Consider the following 25,427-nt stretch of genomic DNA (forward strand, 5'->3'; position numbering starts at 1 on the left):
TGAATTCTCCATTTCTTTCTTCATTATTGTGCTGCTTTGCTGGTTGATCATAAATACAAACTCCGGGAATTTCTTTCTGGTGTTCTTCTCGTCGTTTCCCTGGGCTTAAACCTAAAACAAAACGAAAATTGTTTGATATCAGAGAAAGAAAAGAAAACTCAAAGATGTCAAGCTCCAACCCTATTTCGGCACCAGAACAACTCTGTTACATCCCTTGCAACCTTTGCAACATGATTCTCTCGGTATTTTGATTTTGATCCCTACCCTATTTTTTTGTTTATAATAAGGCTTGTACGTCTAGATTTTATGATTTTCTTTGGGGTTTTTTTTTGAAGCAGTCTAGGCTGTTACGGGTAATGAAGTCAGGTCACTATCCTAAGACTTCTTTTTCTAATTTGTTTGCAGAAAAGTCATAAATTCTCTTGATTTTTCTTCTTTTGCAGATCTTATCCTTTGAGAGAAGTTATTAAATATAGATCCTAAATTTATAGCTAAAAAAACATATGAATATATATTTTATATAATGGATGAAGATGACAAATCCTGCATATTTTGCTCTGATTACCTCAAACTTTTCCTCATTAAGATACTGCAGGTACCTGCCTTGAGTTCTTCTTCTGCAAAACCCAATTCAAAAACCTTCTTTTTTTGGCACGGCCATGGAAAACGAAAGGGACTATCCCCGTTTTCTTCCTCAAAAACCCCATTCTCATGTACTTAACAAGTGCTGCTGCCCTAAAAAACGAAAATAAAAACAAAGCCCTAGATTTTGCTACTCCTTTTGCTTTGAAAATTGAAAGTCCAATTTGTTAGTATAATGTTTCATCTTTTTTGTTTACTTTGAAAGATCATGAAACTTTGCATAACCTATAGTTCTTCAGAAACCCTAAATTTTAGTAAGCAAATTATGTTTTTTTCCTTTAAAAAAGGAAGAGATGAAATTTTTACATGGTTTTTGCAGGTGAATGTTCCATGCAGCAGATTGTTTGAAACAGTGACAATTCGATGTGGGCAGTGCACCAATCTGTGTTCAATAAACATGGCAGCATCCTTTCAACCCAGAGCTGGAAAAGATATTCAGGTTTTCCAAACTTGTTTCTTGGAGATCTAGTTACGTTCTCTGGGGTCTTGTCACTTTCTTGGGAAACTTCAGTAAACTTTCCCAGGGGATTGAAATCTAGGGTTTTAACCCTCATTTGATTTTGAAAGCTTCTTTCCCCCATAATTCTCGGTGCTGCTCTAATTACTGCAAATAAAACCTAATTCTTGGAAGCTTTGTTAAGAGCCGGTATATGGGTTGGTTATTTAGGGCAAATTTGACATTTTTAGGGATTCCTTTTTCGCTCTTAATCTCCTTGAGCCGCCGTTTGTAAAGATTTGACTTTGATTGACATGAATTTTAGGGTTTGTAGGCTTTTAGTCACTACGCTGATCTCTTCCTTTCTTTCAAAGATTCAGTTTTTATATCCCTCGAAGCTTTATTCTCCTATATTTTTTAAGTTTTCTAAAGAAACACCTACTTTTTTTATCATTGATTTAGTCCCTTAAATCTTGTTTTCCCCTCCGTTTGGCTTCTTTCCTTTCCCTCATTTTACGGGGGTAAGTAAATAGACAAAAATAAAGTAAAGTTTTGCTCCTAACAAGTGTCGGGCTCACAACCTAAAGGAGAAGAGAGATATTAATCGAAAGATTTTAATCACTTACTCTGGAGATTGTTGATATAAAACCAAAATTTTTTACTTTTTATTCAAACATAAATGATTGTATGTATACGAAAAAAACTTAATGAATTTATAAGTTGGTGTATTAAGGCAAACCCTTAGCAATGTATAAAAAGAGAGGATTTAGTTAAGCTCAATGAAGGATTTAGCTATCAATAAGCCAGGGTTTAGTTGCTTGTGTAGCTCAATGATATTACCTAACTGATGTTGGTCTGTTGAAAATATTATTGAATGTCTTAGGTGCCTAACTATACATCGTCGGGGTATAGAATTGAGTTAAGCTCTTCTTCCAAAGGCAAGACCAAGCTTCCAAAGCGACCAACAACTACTGCTCAACAAAGGGTTGTGAATCGACGTGAGTATCCCAATCTTTACCCTACATTTTTCGTATAACTTTCTCTTTATCTACATTTCATGGACTGTTTCTTTTTCCAGCTCCTGAGAAGAGGCATAGAGCACCTTCGTTGTACAATCAGTTCATCAAGTAATTACAATATAGTGACTGTAATTTGATTATTGATAACTTTTTTTTACACTTTTTTTAATGATTTGAAAAATATGGGGTTTGTTTTGCGAAGAGAGGAGATTCAAAGGATCAAGATGAACAACCCTGATATCAGCCACAGGGAGGCATTTAGCACTGCTGCCAAGAACGTAAGCTTATCATTCATCAAAGAATCTCTGATTTTTAATTGCTAGCAATCTGACAGACTTTGTACATGTTGCTACAGTGGGCACGATTCCCTCACATTGATTCTGGACTCATGTTGGAGACTGATAATCAACCCAAGCCGAATGATGCAAGTGTTTGATTTCATTTGCAAGCGTATATTTGTGTTTTCAGCTTAGGTTTTGCTTGTGCTGATGAATCGCCATTTTTTGTTTCTTTCTTTTCAATGATTCTGTGCAGACCTCGACCGAGCATTTCCAGCAACTGCTCAAATAAAAATGGGTATTCTTGTTTTTCGAAGATGATTGTAGTGATATATGTGCTTCTCTATCTGTTTGTGTGTTGGTTGGAAGTGAAAGGCTTTTATTATATTTGGAGGCCGAATGGACTTAGATTTGCTTGTTTTTATTAGGGTTTGAACAGCCTGCTTTTATTCCCCAGTAATTCTTTGTAATGTAATGTGATGGTTGAAGTTATGAAATATTGACTTTGGAAAGAAAACCTTTTCACTATATTAAATATTTGATTCGAACGGCTGCATCTTTAGAATAATATATATTGTTAATGATAAAAACCTTGAAATAAATACTACCTTTATAATTACTCGAGACTATTAAAAAAATCACATCACTCGAAGAATACCACCGGACACTAATATAAAACAATAAAGCAATTAATCAATTGACTTAATGGTGTATATATATATATATATATATATATATATATATATTCTTTGTACTTTCTAAAATTTATTAATTAAATCTTTTTATATAAAAAGCATCTTGACGTTTGTGTGTTCAACTCGTGACCTTGTAGAAAATTCTCAGGACCTTCACAAATTTATGAATTTTTTTAGAATGTCATGAGCTCAATTCCTAGGAACTTCAAACACATTAAAGTCTTTTAGAAGGTCATGGGTTATATTCTAAAACCCTAAAAAATCGGTAGAGTTAACGAATCGTTAATGAAATGATCAAAGTAGAGTGATAATGATAGTATGAGGATTGATATAGAATATTTTAAAATTTAAGGATCAATTTGCAGTAAGATTTATAGTTTTGAGATTGATACAGAATATTTTAAAATTTAAAGACCAACTTTGAATAGGGTCATAGTTTAGGGACCTTATGTTTCTACTTTTTCTAAATAGTATCAATATAAATTTTTACTTTTTTTCTAACGGTTTATGTGTCAATAGTTACAATAAATCAAATAAATTTAAAATATCGCATCATTTTCGAGATAACCCTAACTGATATTCTCGAATTACTCCACGATATTCGAAACATACCATGACATGCATTCAGATGGCATCCCAAATATCTATCACAAATTCATTTAAGAAAATAAAAGCAATGAAATAAGAGTTGCACAATATGATGAAAATAAAATGTACTTGAAACACCGTCCGTTGGGGAAGCTATAAAATGGAGTGTAAAGATATCCTATAAAACATTAAAAGAACGAGTAAAGTCAAAAAAATTTTGAGTTATTCGAGTTGATGAGTCCTATTTTGCAACTTTGAATTGGTTTGAAATTTTTTTTCTAGTCGAGTAGACTTTTCGAGTTTCTGTTTATATTTAATTATAAATATTTATAATATGAATACAATTTAAATGACTTTCTATAACTATATATGCGATACAAATATATTTCTTCATATTCTTTCTTATGTGATATACATATATCACACAAAGCCTAAGGACTCAACTCAAACTTGAAACTCAATCTACTAATTACTAAAAATTTTGAGTTATTCGAGTTGTATTTTACAACTCAATTTAAACATGAAATTTTTTCGAGTCGAATCCAGGGGCGGAACTAGGAATTTATTATAGAGGGGGCTAAAATATTTTTTTATTTTTCATAAATACAATTTTTTAATTGAGGGGCTGATAACTTTTTCTTTATTTATTTTTTTAAAAAATATATTTTTCTATATTAATTAATAATTAAAAATATAATTGGCGGTGGCCAAGTATAACGAGTGCATATATTTTTAACTGAAACATAAAAAAGTAAAGTAATTAATTAGTTGACCTAAAGATATACACACACATATAATGCATGTGCAGTTTTTCTACAAATATTAATTAAGTACTTCGTGAAGAAAAGTCTCTTGTATTATTGTGAATAAAGTAAACTTAGTTAAAAAAAATTAATTCGTGATTAATTTTATAATATTTAATTTGAATTAATTTAACAATGGGTCTAATTCCTCTTATTATAGCAAAACATCAAGTCTTTTGAATAACAAAATACATCTTTAATGATTATTGTGCTGGCATGATATATATCAATAGAGATGGCAAAACATGAATGAGTTTGAAAGCATGGCAGTGCTGATTAGAGTGTAAGTTGCTCTGAACATGAGGAAATTTGAGCTCAAAACAACTAGAGTTTGATTAAATCTGAGCTCAATAAAATTTGTGTTTGAGAAAGTCGAAACCCATAACAGCTCGTGCCATAGGCCAATATGGTTGGAGTTTAGGGATATAAATGAATCGAGTTTGGACGAATAAAGTTATGTTTATGTCCGTTTATTTATTCTTGAAGATGTTCATATTTGATTCGTGTTCATTTAATATTTTAATAAATCTTCGTTGTCGTTTATTTATTTTTGAATGTGTTCATATTCGTAAATTTTGTGCTTGTGAGTAATTTTATTTAACGTTCGTGAACATGTTAGTTTAACAGTCAATTACCAACACTCTCTCTTTCCTCTTTTATTTGCTAGCTGAAGAAAAATGGTGAAATTACATCAGTAGTCCTTCATTTCCTTATACTTCATAGTTTGAACTCTAAAGTTAATATTTTGCTCAATTTAGTCCCTATTTTTACCCGTATTCAAAATGTAAAAAAATAAAAATGAGAACCGAGTAAACGAGCTTATAAATGAGATTATACATGATTCGATAAATGAGCTTATAAACAAGTCGATAAACGAGCTTGTTCATGAACCTAAACGAATCAGGCACACATTTGTTCGTGCTTGTTCGTTTATTCAATGAACATGAATTTTTTTCTTATGCTCGTTTATTTAGCTCATATAAATGAATGTTATATGAACAATTTATGAATAGTTCAATTAACGCTTTATTCATTTACAACTCTACCCGAGCCCGAGCTAAATTCAATCCAAAACACACAAAAAACTTAGATGTTTAACTAAACATGCATTATTATATTTATATGATATTATTCAAAATAAAAATAAAAATGTCAGAACCAAATTATAATAAATATGAAAGCTAATTAGGATCTAATCGTGCCAAATCATTGATAATAAAATACTAGATGCAAAAGCGTAGATGAATTAATTAATGAGTTGAAATCTTTTAATCTTTCTTTGGTTGTGTTCTTCCAAGAATATAAGTCTTCTCTTGCTGTAAAAATTATATGACGGGATAAGAGTAATACATGTTAACCTATTCCTTGGGGACCACTACTTCTTTATATAGAATGAATATCAAGTCAATCTATTAAGTATTTATAATTTTGTTTCTCTTCAAATTATAAATGTCACTTATGCATGATGGCTACAATTTATTCCATGACACTTTATTACCTATGAAACATGTAACATAATTGGTTTATTAGTTTTCCGTCATACTTCAATCTGCCCATAATTATGAATTTTAATCCGACAATCTCTAACTTAGGCCACATATGTTTCTTGACAAATGTATAATCTTATGAACTCGAAATTTGCTATCATATAATATGTAGTCTATAACAATCTCGTATATATATATATATATATATATATATATATATATATATATAGGATAAAAGTAGTCTTCATCATATTAATCATGACTAGACCCACTAATAGTCACGTATCAAACACAATCAAATTACATAAATCAGTTATGGAGTGTAGAATGAAAACTACATGTAATATAAATCAAACATGTCTATTTCTAACTACTCATATTTAAACATGGGTAAGATCAAATTTTACAAATTCATGAAAGATATAGGGTGATAATCCCTTAGCAAGGACTCAATTATGAGTTTTTATTAACATATTCTCTAAATACCTAATCACTTTGAATTTTCTTTAACAATAAGAAACTTAATGTCTATGTGTTAGACTTTAAGGTGTTCATGTTATATATAGAATAAAAGATTGTAATTTTGTTGTCACAAAATTAATTAAGTAATCTTTATATTTAATTCATAATTAATAGATAATTATTAAAATTTTATATCCATATTTTAATAAGTTAAAGTCTCTATATCGTATAATCTCTTACTTATCAAACATGTAATATTTTATCTCAAAATATCATATGAATTATTTACCAACTATCCAATCATCAATACCAAAATTAATTAAACATTAATTGTAAAAAACATTAACTTTAAATCCTTAAAATATTAAGGTCTTATTGATCATTTTTCTTTCTTCACCTCACGAAATTAGCATAAGTATTATTATATTTTTTTCTTCTCTTAAATTCATAAAATGATGATTGAATGTGTGTTTTTTGTTTGGAGATAATTTTCTTACTATGTTCAACTTTGATTTACAATTCTCGATGACCTTTTAATACTTAACTATCCTATTTTCAAATCTATATATTTTTCGAGCTTTTGGATGAGTTTTTAAGATTTTCCTTGTATAATCTTTTATGAATTTAAGTGGTTAGTTTTTTGAGTTAATGGTTAAATGAATATATCTAATTATTTATTTAAGTTACGATTAGATCATAAGCCAATAGTAAAGGTTCTAAATACTCTCAAACATTTTGACAATGAACGCTCAATCATCCTACTACAGCCGTTGGTGCTTGAACCTGTGACCTCTAAGATTAACAACAATTCCTTTAACTACTGAGATAAGTTGGATCGCGCAAATTTATTTTCTTTTCAATAAAATCAATGAATTTTATTTTTATAGAAAAATATTTAATTAACAATTGCATCATTATATTTTTCGTATAGAAGCATACATCATGTTTAAAATTTTTCGAACACATAGATAGATATAGTGTAATAATTTTAAGGGTAAATTACACGATTAGTACTTAAATGGTTAGTTTTGGTCCATTTTAGTACCTATACTTTCAATTCTCTCAAAACCATACCTAAAGTTTAATTTTTATTTCATTTTAGTACCACTGTTCAAAATTTAACGTTAATTTTGAAGAAAAAAAAGTTTAGGTACCAAAACATATCAAACTTAACGTGTTTAGGTGCTAAACACGTTAAGTTTTTAACAATATGGTACTAAAATGAAACAAAAATTAAGTATTAGGTACGATTTTTAAAATTATTAAGAGTTTAAGTATTAAAACAGACTAAAATTGATAGTTTTTGTACTAAATACATAATTTACCCTTTTTTAATTGACGTGGATTTTTCACAATTATGCGTATAATGAATAACAATTTAACAAAAACTATTGGATGGATTATTTGATTATACCACTTAGGGTGCGTTTGGTTCACGGAATATAAGATTACCAGTGGGAATGTAAGATTACCAAGGAATAGCATTACTGGGAATGTTGTATTTTGTGTTTGGTTGGCTTAGCAGGAATGTAAGATTACCGTGTTTGGTTAAAGGAATAAAAGATTATTGGAATGTATATTTGACCAAATTGTCCTAATTATATATTTGTGTAATATTACAAGTTGGAAAATATTTATATATTTTCTTTAAAAAAATTAAATTCATAATATTTATATATTTTTTACAAAATTAAAAATAAAAAAAAGTTTAATGAAAGGGTAAAATTTTATTTAAACCCTTGAACTTTATATAAAATTTTAATTATAGATTTTTTTTTGTAAATCTAAAATAATTTAAGGATAAATTTGTAATTTAACATTCGTAAAATTTTTATTATTCGATGACAGAATAAATATATTTTTGAAAAAAAATAAAAATTTAAGGGCATTTTAGTCCAAAACGCCGGTAATCCAACAATACCTAAGGAAATGGAGGTAATGACATTCCCGGTAATATACCCCAAAAAATCCACTATTGGTAATCTTATATTACCGGGAATAGGATTCCCGGGCTAACCAAACGGGGGAATGTGGATTTCATTCTCATGGGAATCCCACATTCCCCAATCCAAACACCCCCTTAGAGAAGTTAATTTTGGAAAAAATATTCTGTGTAAAACGACGCCTACAGATTCGAACTCGCGAGGGATAAACCCATGTACTTAACAGGCACTCCCCTTAACCACTCGGCAAAAGCGTCACACGTTGGCCGATAAATTTATATTTGGGTTGATAATATATATTTGATTATATCTTCGAAGCAGTTTTGAGGTATTTCTAATTCACAGTTGCTTGAAATTTGTTCGCTACGACGCTACTTGCTTTCTTCTGAGTATAATATATATATTTCAGTGGCGGATCTAAAAATAATTTTGAGGGTGGGCATATATAGGTTAATAATACAAATTTTTTGAATGGACAAGCATAATTAAAGTTTTAATTTTGATTTGTTTTAGTACTTAAAATTTTATTTTTTTTTAAATCATACCTAAAGTTTAGTTTTTATTTTATTTTAATACCCGATTAAAAACTTAATATTAAGCTTTGGAAAAAAACTTAAAGTTTAGGTATTAAAACAAATCAAAATTGATAGTTTAAGTACTAATCGGGCATGTTTTTAACAATAGGGTACTAAAATGAAACAAAAACTAAACATTAGATATGATTTTAAAAATACTAAAAGTTTAAGTACTGAAACATATTAAAACTGATAATTTAGATACTAAATACATAATTTATCTATTAAATTTTCAATAAAATAAAACCAGCGGTTGAGCGCTTAATATTAAAGAAACAAGGGACCGAGTCAAAATTGAACAAACATAATAAAAGGGCAACTATACCAATCCCCAATTCATAACGACCAATAATGTATTGACACGTTGCATTAACTCCTCTATCTTATTCGACCTTCTTTCCATTCTGTCACCGGTATGTCCTTCATACAACTGTCATCATTTTTCCCTCAATTTTTCCCTTTTTACTTTCCGATCCTTCAAACAAAATCTCCCATCTCTCTCTGAATCTCTCCTCGAAACAATTAGGGCCAAAACAAAACCTTTCTAGTACACGATGTCGTGTTCGTCATCGTTCAGGAAGCGCTCGTGCCTTTCACGGAGATTCTCGAGATCGTGGAGATCATCGTTCAAAACGGCGGCGATAGCAACGGTGAACCAACCGGAATTTTCTTCTCCTTCGCCGCGTCCGAAGGAGGAGGAAGGGGACTCCTGGTCCACAATGATGCCGGAGTTGTTAGGTGAGATCATGAAGCGCGTGGAGTCGAGTGAAGATCGGTGGCCTCAGAGGCAAAACGTCGTCGCATGCGCCGGCGTATGTAAGAGGTGGAGAGAAGCTATGAGAGAGATCGTTAGGGCTTCTTCCCCTGGTAGCGGCAAAATCACCTTTCCTTCATGTCTTAAACAGGTAATTTAAAACTTTCCTTTAATTTGTTTTCCAATTTCGTTTTGGTTTTTAATTGAATTTAGGATATAATCTCATGATCATGTTAAAGTTTTCAATATTTAAAATTTTCAGGAATTTAAAACTTCCAGAATTGGTGAAAATTTTGTTTTCGTTTGTTTATTTGTCCGGATTTTCATTTTTTGCATGGATTTCTTTACATTTGGATTTATTGATTGATGCGTTTTGTTCTTATATCATTTAATTTTAATTCAGAGAATTACTTTTTTGTTTCTCCTGTGTATTGGGTGATTTTAGAGAAATGTAAGAGTTATATAGGTACACATCTGAAGCAAATGTCATTTTTTTACATTTGAAATTCGGTGAAATTTTAGCCATGTATTGTCAACTTTTTGCTTTTAACACGATTAGCGTCTAATAGAAAGGAAACTTCTTTTTCATATTCTGGGAAAATTATCCTGTGAGGGTAAGGATTGTTTTCTGGGCAGTTCAGAAATGTGGAATGGCCCCTCCCAATCATCATAAAGTAACTTATTTTTTTCATTTACACAAATAAAATTTGAAAACAAAATAAAGCATACAGAATTTATCTGTTTTGTGATCTTTAAATTTGTTTGTTTGCTTATTGTTGTTAGTTTGAGGTGAAGTTTTCAGTAATTAAGTTGCTCCGCTGATTCTGGTTATGAATCTAAAATGCATTTGGGATTTAGCATTGCCAACTGATCAGTTTTTTGAATGTTTTGTGATTGATGGTTTTATTACCTTTTTGCTAATGCAGCCTGGTCCAAGAGATTTTCCAAACCAGTGCATTATAAAGCGATGCAAAAAGAGCTCAACATTCTACCTTTATCTTTCTCCTACGCCGTGTAAGTGATTTTTTTCTTTTGGTTTTAAAATCCAAGCATGATGATTAACCTTTGCCTTAATCAGAATGACTTGTTCTTAACCTTGAAAATATCCAGAACTTTAAACAAAGACCATCCATCTGCTTAATGATCATTGTTTCATTACCTAGCCTGATACCTGATTTCTTTTTCTAAGCTTTACACTTTACTGTGTCTTGGCCAAATTGAAATATGTTACATTAAGCTTGCAAGCAATTATTTCCCTCGAAAATGTTGGCAGTTTTTTATTTCATTTCTTGAGAGAATGTATAAGGGTTTTATTGTTTTTAGCCAATCAATTTCCTTATTTGTGGCTACCATGCAGCTAGATTAAGTTAGTGAATTAGTGGTTGATATCTGCCTTATTTGAATATTTTTTTCTTGATTTTTGGCAGCATTCACCGATGAGGGGAAATTTCTATTGGCAGCAAAAAGATATAGACATGGTGCTCATATTGAGTATATTCTATCCCATGATCCAGATGATATATCTCAAGGCAGCAATGCCTATGTTGGGAAGTTAAGGTAGGAAACTTGTATGATGTTTTAGTGATGTATTTTGTCCTGTGATCCTTCTCTTTTTGGAACGTTGAAAGAAGCTGCACTTTGAACTTAGTCTATCTTTTACAGTTCTTAGGTGAGATATGGTTGAATTTGAGAGAGCATGTGGAAGATTACTCATATGGTGGGGTAGCTGTCTTTATTTACGATGCCATTACTTTCTCTTTTTTGTCATGTTATAGTATATATAGAATACCTTGGACTTTCTTTTATATCTTTTAGTTGACTCTCGCATGTAAATTTAAAATCTTTGCAGTTCGGATTTTCTAGGCACCAACTTTACAATATATGATAGTCAACCGCCACACAGTGGTGCCAAGCCTTCGAGCATTACATCAAGTTGCAGGTTTGCGAGTAAGCGAATCAGCCCCCAAGTTCCAGCTGGCAATTTTGAGGTGGGAAAAGTGTCTTACAAGTTCAATATCTTGAAATCAAGAGGTCCGAGGAGGATGGTCTGCACTGTGAAATTCCCTTTGCCGGAAGAAATGACCAACAAGCATTTAGACGACTCCAAATTGAAAATGCCCAAGAATGCTGCACCTGGTCATGCAATTTTCAATAACAAAGCTCCGAGATGGCATGAACATTTACAGTGCTGGTGTTTGAATTTCCATGGTCGGGTAACAGTAGCATCTGTGAAAAACTTTCAGCTGTCTGCGACTGTAGACCCAAGCCAACCAGGAGGGAAAGGAGATGAGGACATGGTTCTCCTCCAGTTTGGGAAAGTTGGGGACGATACATTCACCATGGATTATAGCCATCCCTTGTCAGCCTTTCTTGCATTTGCCATCTGCCTAACAAGCTTTGGTACCAAATTGGCTTGTGAATGATTTTCTTTGAAGTGTTTATACTTAAACTGTGTTACATGTTTAATATAAATATTTCTACATGTCAAAGTTCATAAGTTTTGGACAGCCTTTTTTTAATGGTACAGAGCAAATGATGGTACACGTTCCTATAGCGCATTGGTTTGAGACATATCTCATGTTAGCTCAACACAGTTTCCATCAAACTAATAGGAGTTAATGGCTTAGCAACAAGAAAGGTTGAAAACAAAAGGAGGTGAAATACGAGCACAATCATGCTACTATATATTTCCAAGCATAAAAATCCAATTGCAGCAAGCTAAAAGGGTCGAACGTATTTCACAATTCTTGGTGTTTCTAGTTGCTGAAACCTTGATAAACATTATGGAAGGAGTGTGTCTAACAAATAATACGAAACTCGCCAATGCCAAACACAAACAGCACAGTTCATCCCAGATTACATGTTACAGTCGAGCATGCACACAAACTTCATTTCATGGTCATAGTCATAAGACATAATCATCACATAAAGACACGGTAGAAAAACATTCATTTACATCACCAGGTTTTAGGAATCGAGAAGTTGGACGGAATTTTAGTTCAGGTTGTTGACCCTCTCACTTTTTCCCTCGCAGCTTTGCACCAAGAGCCCTCTCCAGTTTACCGATTATCTGTTGATTAGGAATGGCTGTTCTAGATTCATACTCCTGTATGATCTGTGGCTTCTCATTGATCATCTGTGGGATGACAGAAAATAGTTCAGTTAAAGAACTTAGCATATAAATAAAGACTCATCACTCTTGAAGAATTACACATGAATACATGCAAACATAGAGCAAGAGGGAGAGGGAGACCTGAGCAAGTTGAGCCTGGGTAAGTTTCTTATCCATTCGATCTTGCATGATGGCTTTCTTTAGTTCAGTCGGCACTCACTCATCTGTTCACGAGTTTAAACATCAACGAAAATTTACAATGGAATCATCCTCGAGAACTAAGGTACCATAAAAGTTCAGTAAGGACTGCAGATAAGATTATTTACAAATGGTTGATGACCAGGTTCGGGGTCATATCATAATAGAAAATCATGTAAACCTAAATGCATCTAGCTTGTTATGGAGGAGATCGCTGAATTGTGTAATCAGATAAATAAACCAAGGTTGCTATGAAGACATACAAAAATGCAATATGTAAATACAATCATAGACACATAATTGATCATTTGATCCTCCAAACTAATGGAGATATAGAGCATAGTTGATCATTTGATCCTCCAAACTAATGGAGATATAGAGCATAGTTGATCATTTGATCCTCCAAACTAATGGAGATATAGAGCATAGGTCATTCAACATGCATAGGACCAAAACAACCCAACTTGCTCAAGCATTATAAGAAAGAAATAAAGAATTTCAAAAAAGGAGAAATGAAAAAAAAAACATTCCCAGGGATATATATGTACCAAAAAAGCTCTTAACCACACAGAAGAAAGAAGAAAGCAATACACACACATACATGTAACATGCTATTAAAGTAAATTCATAAAACCCTCTTTATTAATGTTATAAAACAATTTGTTTGAATCCCTTAGGCTAATAAGTTAATGAAAACTACTGGTTATACAAGATCACACAATTTAGTGCCTAATTTAAATCAATAATCAGCAGACACATACATCCAAGGATGGACAGAAGAGGACGGTGGGACAGTCACCCCTGAAAATTTTCAAATGCGCATATATTTTATACATATATTTTTTGTATTTTTATTTATAATCTGTTTTCGCACCTACAATTTGACATAAAATCTTGCATCTGGCCTTGCTAACAACATAGACATCATTATAATCAATTCCAACATAGACATCATTATAATCAATCCCAACATTAATTCCAACATAGACATCATTATAATCAATCCCAAAATTAATTCTAAACTAATATTATTCTCTTTTGAGCAATTCGTACAAAAACTAAACCATTTACAATTCAGAATTTATTGGGTCAATAGAAAGAAAAGGAATAAATATTTCTTACGAGCGAGATTTTCAGTGTCTTCGTCGAGCTTCCTCGTGTTCAAAGAAGTACTACTTGATGCCGCCCTGTTCGTCCCAGCATTAGCTGCAAATTCCCATGATAAAATTACTTTCACCAAAAAAAAATTAAAAGAATCCATATTGATAAAATATAGTGATTATCTAACGAAATCTGCGGATTTTTGCAAAATAAAAAAATACATTTTTTGATGGATTCAATCTCGGCACCAGCACGGAGGGCGGCGTTAGCGACTTTCTCATCCTTCTTGTCGGCGGCGCTTGGGGCTTTTTTCCTAATAACGATCGGCTCCCAGTCTTGAGTCAAAGGTCCGATTCCGGCCATGGTTGACTTTGTATATTTGGATGTCAAAGCTAAATGAGGATCCTTTTTTGACTTTGGATACATGGATTGGGCTGCTCTTCATTTCAATCATTCGGACTCGTGACTGTATTTTTTATGGGTAAAGTATACAAATCATCCCTCGTTTATATAATATTATTTTATTGAGCTCTCTAATTATTAACAATTACGAAATGGTCTTTACTAGTACGAAACTATTCTGTTGAGTCTCTCAACTTTTAAAAGTTATAAAATGATCACTTAAGTATTCATAACTCGTCCTCTTTCTATAAAATATTGATAATTAGTTGTTTCGCCTAAATATGGTTCAAACAATTAAAAAGTATACTAAAGATCGATTCTTTCTCCCTTCAGTAAACCAAACCCTTGAAAGTAGAAAATTAGAATAACAATCATAGCCCAAAATAGCTAAATCCCTCCTTATAAGTTTTCCCAACTTTCACAAGCTTTAATCATCCAAGGAAAAAGAGAACAAAAATAAATAAAGATGGCAAAAGTTTCACAGATCGCTCTTTTCTCCTTGGCGATCTGCCTTTCATCCGTCCTCGACTCCGTCAGTGCCGCGCAGGTCAAGTTCATCGTCGAAGGCAAGGTTTACTGCGACACTTGCCGTGTCGAATTCGAGACCAGAATCAGCGAACCACTCAAGGGTATGTAAATGACATTATGACAAGTTGATATGTTGATTTGTTGGTACATTGACAAGTTTCACTGTGTTGATGTTGCAGGCGCATTAGTGAACTTGGAATGCCGGAACCGTACCAACGGGACGGTAACCACGATCACCAAAGATGTCCTAACCGATGACGCCGGAGCATACAAGATCGAGGTGGAAGGCGATCACGCGGAAGAGATCTGTGAAGTGAGTCTCGTCAAGAGTCCAAGGGATGATTGCCGTGATCCTACCGAGGCATGGAGGAAATCCAGGGTGGTTATGACGTCGAAAGACGGCATCGAAGGCATCCAACGGTTCGCCAACAATCTCGGGTTCAAGAAGAGGGAGCCTCTCTCGGAATGTACTGAAGTTCTTAAGGAGATGGGATATTATGAACTTCAAGGAGAAGAAGGCCATTCCTATATCCCTTGATCACTTCCACCAAACTTTTGCCATTGTAATAGAAATGGGGTAAATTAATTGCAATAATTCTAGAACTAGTCCCAGTTTATTAATAACACACTGCTACTAATAAGTAGCTAATTTACTCATACATATTGTTTTTTAACATCACGTATGAAAATAACTTCCTCTCAAAATTAAAATTGACATCTATTTTTATTAATTTCACCGACCCGACCGTTGACATGTGTTATTTTAGTAATTAATTCAAAATATGTGCTATTTTAGTAATTAATTTAAAAAGGGTGCTATTTCTGTAAAATGATTGACAGTTTGTTGACCTCCTTTGACCAGAACTTTGATCAGCTTTGGCAAGCTATTAAACGACCGTTAATCTTTTCCGAGAATACCTATCCTGACATTTTTTGATGTCCCGAATCCGTTTTTGGGGTCTGTTTCACCAAATTCGAATCTGAAAGTCTCCAAATCGTCAGTCAAACCCGTTGACTTTGATTTTGACCAAGAATTCAGAATTTCGGAAGGTCATACTTTATGTTTTTCGACGTTCTGAATCTGATTCCGAAGTCCGTTTTGCCAAATTTGGACCTGAAATCCCTGAATCGAGCATGTGAACCCAAAAGGCTTAGTATTTTAATATTTTAATTATTTATTTGAGATTTGGTTAAGGAATTGATTCAATAAAATATTTTATAAAGGTACTCGTGTTTCACCTGAGCGAGGATCAGTTAGGTCTGGAGTTGTTCGTTCGTCAGATCAGTCTGAACCGCGTACTACAAGAAATACCCGTAGGTTTCGTATATTATTTAAATAAATATTAAGATTATTTATACTAGGATTCCAATATGGATTTAGACCCAAACCTAAGTGGTCACATATCCCATTCAGAGATTTTTTTTATTTAAAACATCTTATAATACATTAGATATAATACAGAACAAAATGTTAATAATACAGATATATCCAAAACGATAGCAATTGCATCTCACCAAACATAAATGAAAAACATATAGAGATATAAGTTCGTACAAAATAAGTAGTTGATCTCTCCTGATGCCAAATCTGATAGTTTACGATCTGCTGCTATCTGAAAAAGGGTAAAAACTACAGGATGAGCTAAAAAGCCCAGTGTGCACCATACAGTGTATATAAAAACATATTGATAAAAATATTCCAGTTAAATCAGTTTATGCAATTATGTCATTAAAAATATAAACACTACCCCCAGCCCATCACAACAGAATGTGTAGGTTCCCCAGAACCATACACCCAGCCCACACAACAAATAAGGCCCTGAGCACAAAACCGAGGAACCTGCGGATATACTTCATTCAACAATACCCCCAATGATAGAGATGTTCATGAATGTATTTGAATGAAAACCATGATTAATTCTTTAAAACATAAAAGTGTTCATATTTGGAAATCATATACAGAAATACGGAAATCAGAAGACAAATCAATAGTATACAGAAATTCAGATATCAGATAATCAGTATTCAGAGAATCGGTATAAAATACCATAACCAGAAATCATATAAGAAATATACAGTAAATCAGATATCAGATACACAATATTCAGATATATATTTTAAAACATTACTAATGTAACACTGTCGGAAAACACACCTGTAACAGTCTGAGAAATCAGATAGGGAAGCCTATTATTGGGTTTGTCGATCACGCTCTGTTGCAGCGCTAGATCCTACGAATTAGAAAAAAATCCATATTGGAATCCTAGTATAAATAATCTTAATCTTTATTTAAATAATATACGGAACCTACGAGTATTTCTTGTAGTATGCGGTTCGGACTGATCTGACGAACGAACAACTCTAGACCTAACTGATCCTCGCTCAGGTGAAACACGAGTACCTTTATAAAATATTTTATTAAATCAATTCCTTAACCAAATCTCAAATAAATAATTAAAATATTAAAATACTAAGTCTTTTGGGTTTACATGCTCGATTCAGGGATTTCGAGTCAAAATTTGGCAAAACGAACTTCGGAATCAGATTCAGAACGTCAAAAAACATAAAGTATAGCCTTCCGAAATTCTGAATTCTTGGTCAAAATCAAAGTCAATGGGTTTGACTGACAATTTGGAGACTTTCGGATTCGAATTTGGTAAAACGGACCCCAAAAACGGATTCGAGATGTCAAAAAATGTCAAGATAGGTATTCTCGGAAAAGATTAGCGGCCGTTTAATAGCCGGTCAAAGTTCTGGTCAAAGGAGGTCAACAAACTGTCAACCATTTTACAGAAATATCACCTTTTTAAATTAATTACTAAAATAGCACCTAATTGAATTAATTACTAAAATAACATCGGTTAACGGTCAACGGTCGGGTCGGGTCGGTCAACGGGTCGGGTAAACAGTCGGGACGGGTCGGAACCGGTCAAACCGGTCAAAACCTTTAAAAACCGGCCAAACCGGTTATTTTTGCCTTCCCCACGCGCAGTGGCGACGAGTGGGGGCGCGTGCGGCGTCTATAAGTGTCAGAAAATTTACAGAAAAATTCCTAAAAATTATTTTGAGCGATTTCGAGATACTTACAAAGCTCGGTTCAAATTTTTGAACGACGGAGAGCTCGATTTCGACAAATCAGAAACTTTGACCGCTTCACCTCCCCACGCGCCACCGTCGACGGAGACCAAGGATGACACCAGCGGACTCAGAACGGCACAAGGAACACGATGGTGCGGGAGGTGTCGTAAACGGAGCAACGATCGGCGATGAATTTAAGATTTTCTCGGCGATTGAGCTAAAAAAAGGTCGAGACTTTGACTTGAAATTCACGGCGTTTGGCAGCGTTTCACTTTAATTAATTTAAGGTGTTTGTTCCTCGCTCGATGACGAACACGATGGTGGTTTTAAAACGACGATCGGAGGTCGGATGGCGTCAAAATCGGGTTGGGAAGTTGTGTGAAAAAAAAAGAGAAATTTGAGCAATTGGTTTCTGCCGAAACCAATTGCACGTCTAAATAACCAGAGCCTGCCGACACTTCAGGAGTAAAATTAGGGCTTGATCCCTGAATTTTCTTTAACTCTAAAACAGACTACAAGTTTTAAAACCTTTCAATTTAGTCCCCAAAATTTACCAATTTATAAAATTAAAACCTCAAATTTAATGTAAATAATATTTTCAAATTTCCGGGTTGTTACAATTCTCCCCCTCTACAAGAAATTTCGTCCTCGAAATTTACCTTATGAAAATAGATGCGGAAATTGAACCTCCATTGACTCCAATGTCTCCCAAGTAGCTTCTGATGGGCTACGATTACTCCACTGAACTTTGACCATTGGAATACGCCTATTCCAAAGAACTCGCTCAACCCTCTCTAAAACATGAACATGCTCCTCCTCATATGATAAATCAGGTCTCAGTTCTACCTCGTCAACCTGAATGATGTGATCTGGATCTGGACGATATCGCCTCAACATAGACACATGAAAAACATCATGAATACGACTGAGCTGGGGAGGCAACTCAAGCTGATAAGCAACAGGTCCAACTTTCTTCAAAATACAATACGACCCGATAAATCGCGGACTCAGTTTACCCTTACGTCTAAATCTCAATTAAATAATTAAAATATTAAAATACTAAGCCTTTTGGGTTCACATGCTCGATTCAGGGATTTCGGGTCAAAATTTGGCAAAATGGACTTCGGAATCAGATTCAGAACGTCGAAAAACATAAAGTATGACCTTCCGAAATTCTGAATTCTTGGTCAAAATCAAAGTCAACAGGTTTGACTGATGATTTGGAGACTTTCGGATTCGAATTTGGTGAAACAGACCCCAAAAACATATTCGGGACGTCAAAAAATGTCAGGATATGTATTCTCGGAAAAGATTAACGGTCGTTTAATAGCCGGTCAAAGTTTTGGTCAAATGAGGTCAACAAACTGTCAATCATTTTACAGAAATAACACCCTTTTTTTAAATTAATTACTAAAATAGCACCTATTTTGAATTAATTACTAAAATAGCAACTATTTCGAATTAATTACTAAAATAGTACCGGTCAACAGTCAACGATCAACGGGTTGGGTCAACGGTCGGGTCAGGTCGGAACCGGTCAAACCGGTTTTTTTTGCCTTCCACACGCGCAGTGGCGGCGCGTGCGGCGTCTATAAGTGTTGGAAAATTTACAGAAAAAATCCTAAAAATTATTTTGAGCGATTTCGAGATACTTACAAAGCTCGGTTCAAATTTTTGAACGGCGGAGAGCTCGATTTCAACAAATCGAAAACTTTGACCGCTTCACCTCCCCACGCGCCGCCGTCGACGGAGACCAAGGATGACACCGGCGGACTCAGAACGGCACAAGGAACACGATGGTGCGGGAGGTGTCGTAAACGGAGCAACGATCGACGATGAATTTAAGATTTTCTCGGCGATTGAGCTAAAAAATGTCGAGACTTTGACTTGAAATTCACGGCGTTTGGCAATGTTTCACTTCAATTAATTTAAGGTGTTTGTTCCTCGCTCGATGACGAACACGATGGTGGTTTCAAAACGACGATTAGAGGTCGGATGTCGTCGGAATCGGGTTTGGAAGTTGTGTGAAAAAAATTTTTGAGCAATTGGTTTCTGAAACCAATTGCACTTCTAAATAACCAGTGCCTGCCGACACTTCAGGGGTAAATTCAGGGCTTAATCCTTAAATTTTCTTTAACTCTAAAACAAGGAACAAGTTTTAAAAACTTTCAATTTAGTCCCCAAAATTTACCAATTTACAAAATTAAAACCTCAAATTTCATTTAAATAATATTTTCAAATTTCCGGGTTGTTACAACTTTATTGAGTCACTCGACTATTAAAAGTTATAAAATAGTCATCTAACTATTTATTATGCTTCAAATTCGTCATTTTTCGTTAAAAAATTGGTAGTTGTTTATCTATATGTTAACATTATGACGGAGATATGATAGTCGTTTGAGATTTTAGGATCAAATTTTATCATGTCACAGTCAACAAGCTAACTTTCAGCTCGGAATATCTTCCTTTTTTTAACAGAAAATGACAAGTTTGGAACATAATAAATAGTCGAGTGACCATTTTGTAACTTTTAATAATTGAGAAACTCAACAAAGCAACACTCTATAGTCGAAGGACCATGAAAGATTAAAGAACTTAACTAAAACTCAAACAAACAAAGATAAATGTAAATAAATCTGACCCTATCAACAAAATAATTCAAACTATTAAAAGAGCATCAATAAAACCAACTGGTTTTGGTGATAGCTAAAGCCCTTGTTCATTGACACACTGCCCCACCTTTCGGTCATGATTCATTATGAGTGTACCATCCTTTACTTGCCCCCACACTTAGCTCTTGGGACACCCTAAGTACCTCCATTTTCTTTCCTCAGTTATTTATAACTTTACTTAGATTAATGGGTAAATTATATTATAACTTTACTTTGATTAATGGGTAAATTATACTATTCCTCACTGAATTTTACTCTATTTCTTATTTTACTTACCATATTTTCAATTTTTCTATTTTAATAATTAAACTTTACAGATTAAATTATTTTACTCACTCTGTCATTAACTCTCTAACGGTGTGATGGCGTGCCATCAAACATCAAAACGACGACTTTTTGAAAAACTCAAATATACATCAAATCGACATCGTTTCGAATGCTCTTCTTTCCTCCCATTTTTTTCCTATTCCATCGTCGGCCACCGCGTCATTTTTCATTCCGTTCACTGTCTACCTTCGTTGATGGTGGTCGTTTGGTCTCAAAATTCATAGGTTGGTTCGTCTCGACACCTTGAGTCCAAATCTGGTGGTTGTTTCACTGGAAAATATCACAAAATTTGTGAATCTCGATTCAAATGTTTCGGCTCCCTCACTTTTAATTTTCAATTCGTGGACTTCGAAACAAGTTTCGACAAAATGGAGGTCAGATTCGGACTTAAGGTGTTGAGACGAAGCGACCCATGAAATTTGAGACCGAACGGTCATCTTCTACGACAATTAATAGTGATCGGCGGTGGCATCCGACCACCTTCTATTTTTATTTTATAGTTTGGTGAGCAAAATAAGAGAGAGTAAAATTTAGTGAGGAATGATGTAATTTACCCTTTATATTTTCAATTATTTTTATATTAAATAATAATAATAATAAATAACACATCATCTCACTGTTAAAGTTAACGGTAGAGTGAACAAAATAATTCAATTTATAAAGTTCAATGAGTAAAATAGAAAAATTAAAAACAGGATAAGTAAAATAGGAGAAAAAAATAAAATTCAATAAAAAAATATATAATTTACCTTTGATTAATTCGTACTTATTCATGTCACATCTAACATTAATAAATAAATCTTTTAACATAAATTTTTACATATATAAAAATTTAAACTCAAAATCTAAATAAATAATATTAAACTACTTATAGCTTAAACCAATTCCCCTTTAATCACCTCCACTTAATTAACACATACCATGCCTACAATCGGCTGACACAAGCACACAGCGTGCACCGCCACCAGTTGACAATATCACACGCCATTTTCACATTTTCAGTAAAATATTAAATCTTTTTATGTTATGATTCTCTATTTATTAGGGATAAATTTAAAATTTTGTAAAAACAAAACATTTAAACTTCTCAAATTCACAAATATTAATTTAATTATCCTTTTCTGCAAAATTATTTGGTAATTTAAACTTTGTTCCTGGCGCAGACACACTGTAAACACTTTTAGTAATGTTAGAAGGTTCAACAATGTGCAGATCTAGTTCGATACTCTATATTGAACAACGATATTCTTAAATGAGTATCGATATTTTTATGTGATGTCAATACAAGAATAATATCCTGGAATTTAAATGTAATAATTTTGACAATGTGGTATCTATATCATTGTCAATAGTATCGATACCATCTAGAAAAAAAATAGTAAACATAACTTTGACAACATTATTTTAATCATCGCATAATTGTATATACTCAGATTTTTTATTGTCCAAATTTGATGGTAGAAATAGATAGATATGCAAATGTAGCTGCTTTTATGGCGAAAAGGAAAGGCGAAAGAAAATTCAAAATAACACATGCAAGAAACAAGTTGGGCAACTTTTAGTTATCGTGGGGGCACTGTCTTAATTATTTCATCAAATATGGAAGGCTCATGACTTGTTGCTTTCACACACCTTTTCATAAATTAATAATTTATACAATTGTTTGAATTTTTTATTTTTTAAGAGTTATTGGTTAATTGTTTTTAATAATTTAAGAATTATAAGATAATATTTGTTCTTGATTTTTAAAATTTGACTTAAGTATCATATTTGTTTATGTACTAGATTGAATTTATCATTTTCGTAATTATCGTATTTTCGCTTCAATTTAGCCCTCAAAATTGTTTAATTGCATCATTTTACACTCCGCCCTAAATTATAAATTTTAAGTTAGAGTTTAGGGTTTAGGGTTTAGAAGTTATAGAGTTATGATTTAGGGTTTAGGATTTAGAGGTTATGGAGTTATGATTTAGGGTTTATAATTTAGAGTTTTAAGTTAGGGGTAAGGTATAGAATGATGCAATTAAGCAATTTCGAGAGTTAAATTGATGTAAAAATACAATAGGACGAAAGTGATAAATTAGGTCTACTACAGTGGTAAAGGTTTTCCTTTTGCCTTAAAATTTATTAACAATGTATACATATCTTGTCTACTATACCGATCATGATAGACGTTTATCTTGAGGTTTAGGGTTTAGGGTTTAGGGTTGAAGAATCATTGTCTCAAGGAAAATTGTATTGATTGGTGTAATATTCAAAATAATGTCTCGAACATGTGATCTCAAGAATCTTACACATTTTAAAAAATCACCATCTCTTAATATGATTTCTAGCACACATATCTATTAGGAAAAAAGTGGAAGGACAAACGGCTTAAACAACAAAAAATATGACATTCTTCTGAAATACCTTCCAACAATTTTAACATATTTAAAGGTTGGTTAGTTGAACTTTGAAAACAATGAAGCCCTAATCACGTGAGGACATAATGGCAAGATTGAAGCTACTTGCAAACTTCGCTTAGCTAATTTTAGTTATATCAATATTTCATAGATTCAATCACTTAATTCATTGGGATAAAAATAAATGGGAAAATTATTTTTAGTATGAAAATATTATTAATTATTATATATATTTTTTGCTTAATGTATAAATATACTATTATACATATATATATATATATATTTCTTTTTATAGATAATTAGTTGTTTTACTTGGTATAGTCCCAACATTAAACAAGGATGAAACAGTCTCCTTGTCCCCCAACAAACCAAACCCAACAAAATAGAAAACTTGAATAACAACCCTGGTCCAAAATAAGTGAACCCCTTCCTATAAATTTACCCTTTTTTTTTGGTCAAGCATTGATATGAGCAAAGAAGAACAGAAATGGCTAAAGCTTCTGTAATCACATTCCTTTTCTTCTTCATCTGCATATCGTCCTCCCTCAATTTCGCCTACGTTGCAGGCTCTGCTAAACAAAACAAGTACATCATCGTAGGCCGAGTTTACTGCGACACTTGCCGCGTCGAATTGGAGACGAAACTCAGCGAACCCATCAATGGTACATGTTCAAATCACTACATATTCTTTCATATTTCAAATGCACCTAAAAAGTGTGGTTCTTGGTACATTATAATTGACAGGTGCGGTTGTGAAACTGGAATGCAATAATCGTACCACCGGAGCAACTACCTATCAGAGCCAAGAAATAGCGACGAATCCATCGGGAGAGTACAGAATCGAAGTAACGGGTGACTACGAGGATTCCGACTGTGATATCAACCTGATAAAGAGTCCCAGGGAGGACTGCAGTGAACCGACGGAAGGCTGGAGGAAAGCTAGGGTCGTCCTCACCGCACGCGACGGCGTCGTCGGCGAGCTCCGATACCCCAACAACCTTGGGTTCAAGAAGAAGGAAGCTCTCCCTGGGTGTAAAAAAGTTCTTACAGATATGGGATATTATGAACTCAAAGAAGAACTTGGCCACGAAGCCGTCGCATAAACGCAACACTATTAAGGGAAAACTTTATTAATTATTATAATTATTACATCAACTCAATTAAGAAATAAATTAAAATACTTTTATTTACAATGCATGGTGGATATTACCATAATGGTGTTGCTTTTATAGTTTTATAAATATTTCAATAAAATAATTGAAAATTATATTTTAAGATTCAAAGACACTATCTAAAGTTTTTTTTCATGATATTACCGTAATGGCGTTGCTTTTATAAATATAATGTTGAGTTAATCGATCGACGAATCGGTCAAGAGATGGTGAATTGACAATAAAAATTTTGGTGGAAACTTTTACAGAAAATAGAAAATAATTATACTGCGATTTAGAGTGGTTCGACTTTCTCAACCAAAGTCTACGTCCACTACCTTAGCTATCCACACTAAGGATTTTCCACAAATTCACTCATTTGTCTTTCTTTTGAGGACAAAGAGAAACCTTACAACTCCCTCAAAAATTATACCCCAAATTTTTGAGAACACTCTCTCTCAAAGAGAACAATACAAATTTTGCAAACTTACAGAAAAATCTCACAAGACAAGATGTTTGCACAATTCTAGAACAAAGAAAGAACACTCAAGAATAATACAATTGAGTACAAAGGGTGTTCTTGAAAGCAAAATGAATATTGAATAGAAAATAGGCTTGAAATGTTCAAACTTGATGTTTAAAGCTTTCTCTTTGTTTCTCTCACAATTGTTATTGATCAATGGCTCCTAAGCTTGTTTAAATACACCTTGAATCACTTCTGAACGTTGGGAATCATTGGTGAAGTCAATAGAGCCGTTATTGTGTAATTATGAT

General features: G+C 33.2%; 4 protein-coding genes and 1 pseudogene across 4 annotated transcripts; 4 read left to right on the top strand and 1 right to left on the bottom strand.

The window, feature by feature from the left end:
* The first annotated feature begins 5 nt into the window (after positions 1-5).
* On the top strand, positions 6-2,820 carry LOC120205179 (axial regulator YABBY 5-like). Its single transcript, XM_039205096.1, has 7 exons — positions 6-242; positions 962-1,081; positions 1,962-2,076; positions 2,157-2,205; positions 2,300-2,375; positions 2,453-2,521; positions 2,632-2,820. Exons 1-7 carry the CDS (start codon positions 165-167, stop codon positions 2,665-2,667), a joined length of 543 nt encoding a protein of 180 aa, XP_039061027.1. The 5' UTR covers positions 6-164; the 3' UTR covers positions 2,668-2,820.
* Positions 2,821-9,378: 6,558 nt separating this feature from the next.
* LOC120205229 (tubby-like F-box protein 7) lies at positions 9,379-12,189 on the top strand. Its single transcript, XM_039205141.1, has 4 exons — positions 9,379-9,833; positions 10,609-10,696; positions 11,110-11,239; positions 11,532-12,189. The coding sequence occupies exons 1-4, from the start codon at positions 9,483-9,485 to the stop codon at positions 12,103-12,105; spliced, it is 1,143 nt and encodes a 380-aa protein (XP_039061072.1). The 5' UTR covers positions 9,379-9,482; the 3' UTR covers positions 12,106-12,189.
* A 507-nt stretch (positions 12,190-12,696) lies between these two features.
* LOC120205231 lies at positions 12,697-14,507 on the bottom strand (annotated as a pseudogene).
* Positions 14,508-14,915: 408 nt separating this feature from the next.
* LOC120205230 (pollen allergen Che a 1-like) lies at positions 14,916-15,605 on the top strand. Its single transcript, XM_039205142.1, has 2 exons — positions 14,916-15,124; positions 15,203-15,605. Exons 1-2 carry the CDS (start codon positions 14,962-14,964, stop codon positions 15,559-15,561), a joined length of 522 nt encoding a protein of 173 aa, XP_039061073.1. The 5' UTR covers positions 14,916-14,961; the 3' UTR covers positions 15,562-15,605.
* Positions 15,606-23,982: 8,377 nt separating this feature from the next.
* LOC120205197 (anther-specific protein LAT52-like) lies at positions 23,983-24,627 on the top strand. The gene is made up of 2 exons (XM_039205113.1): positions 23,983-24,164; positions 24,247-24,627. Exons 1-2 carry the CDS (start codon positions 23,990-23,992, stop codon positions 24,603-24,605), a joined length of 534 nt encoding a protein of 177 aa, XP_039061044.1. The 5' UTR covers positions 23,983-23,989; the 3' UTR covers positions 24,606-24,627.
* Positions 24,628-25,427: the final 800 nt, after the last annotated feature.

This window comes from Hibiscus syriacus, unplaced genomic scaffold (assembly GCF_006381635.1).
Source record: "Hibiscus syriacus cultivar Baekdansim isolate YM2019G1 unplaced genomic scaffold, ASM638163v2 tig00012370_pilon, whole genome shotgun sequence".
NCBI classification, from domain to species: Eukaryota; Viridiplantae; Streptophyta; class Magnoliopsida; order Malvales; family Malvaceae; genus Hibiscus; species Hibiscus syriacus.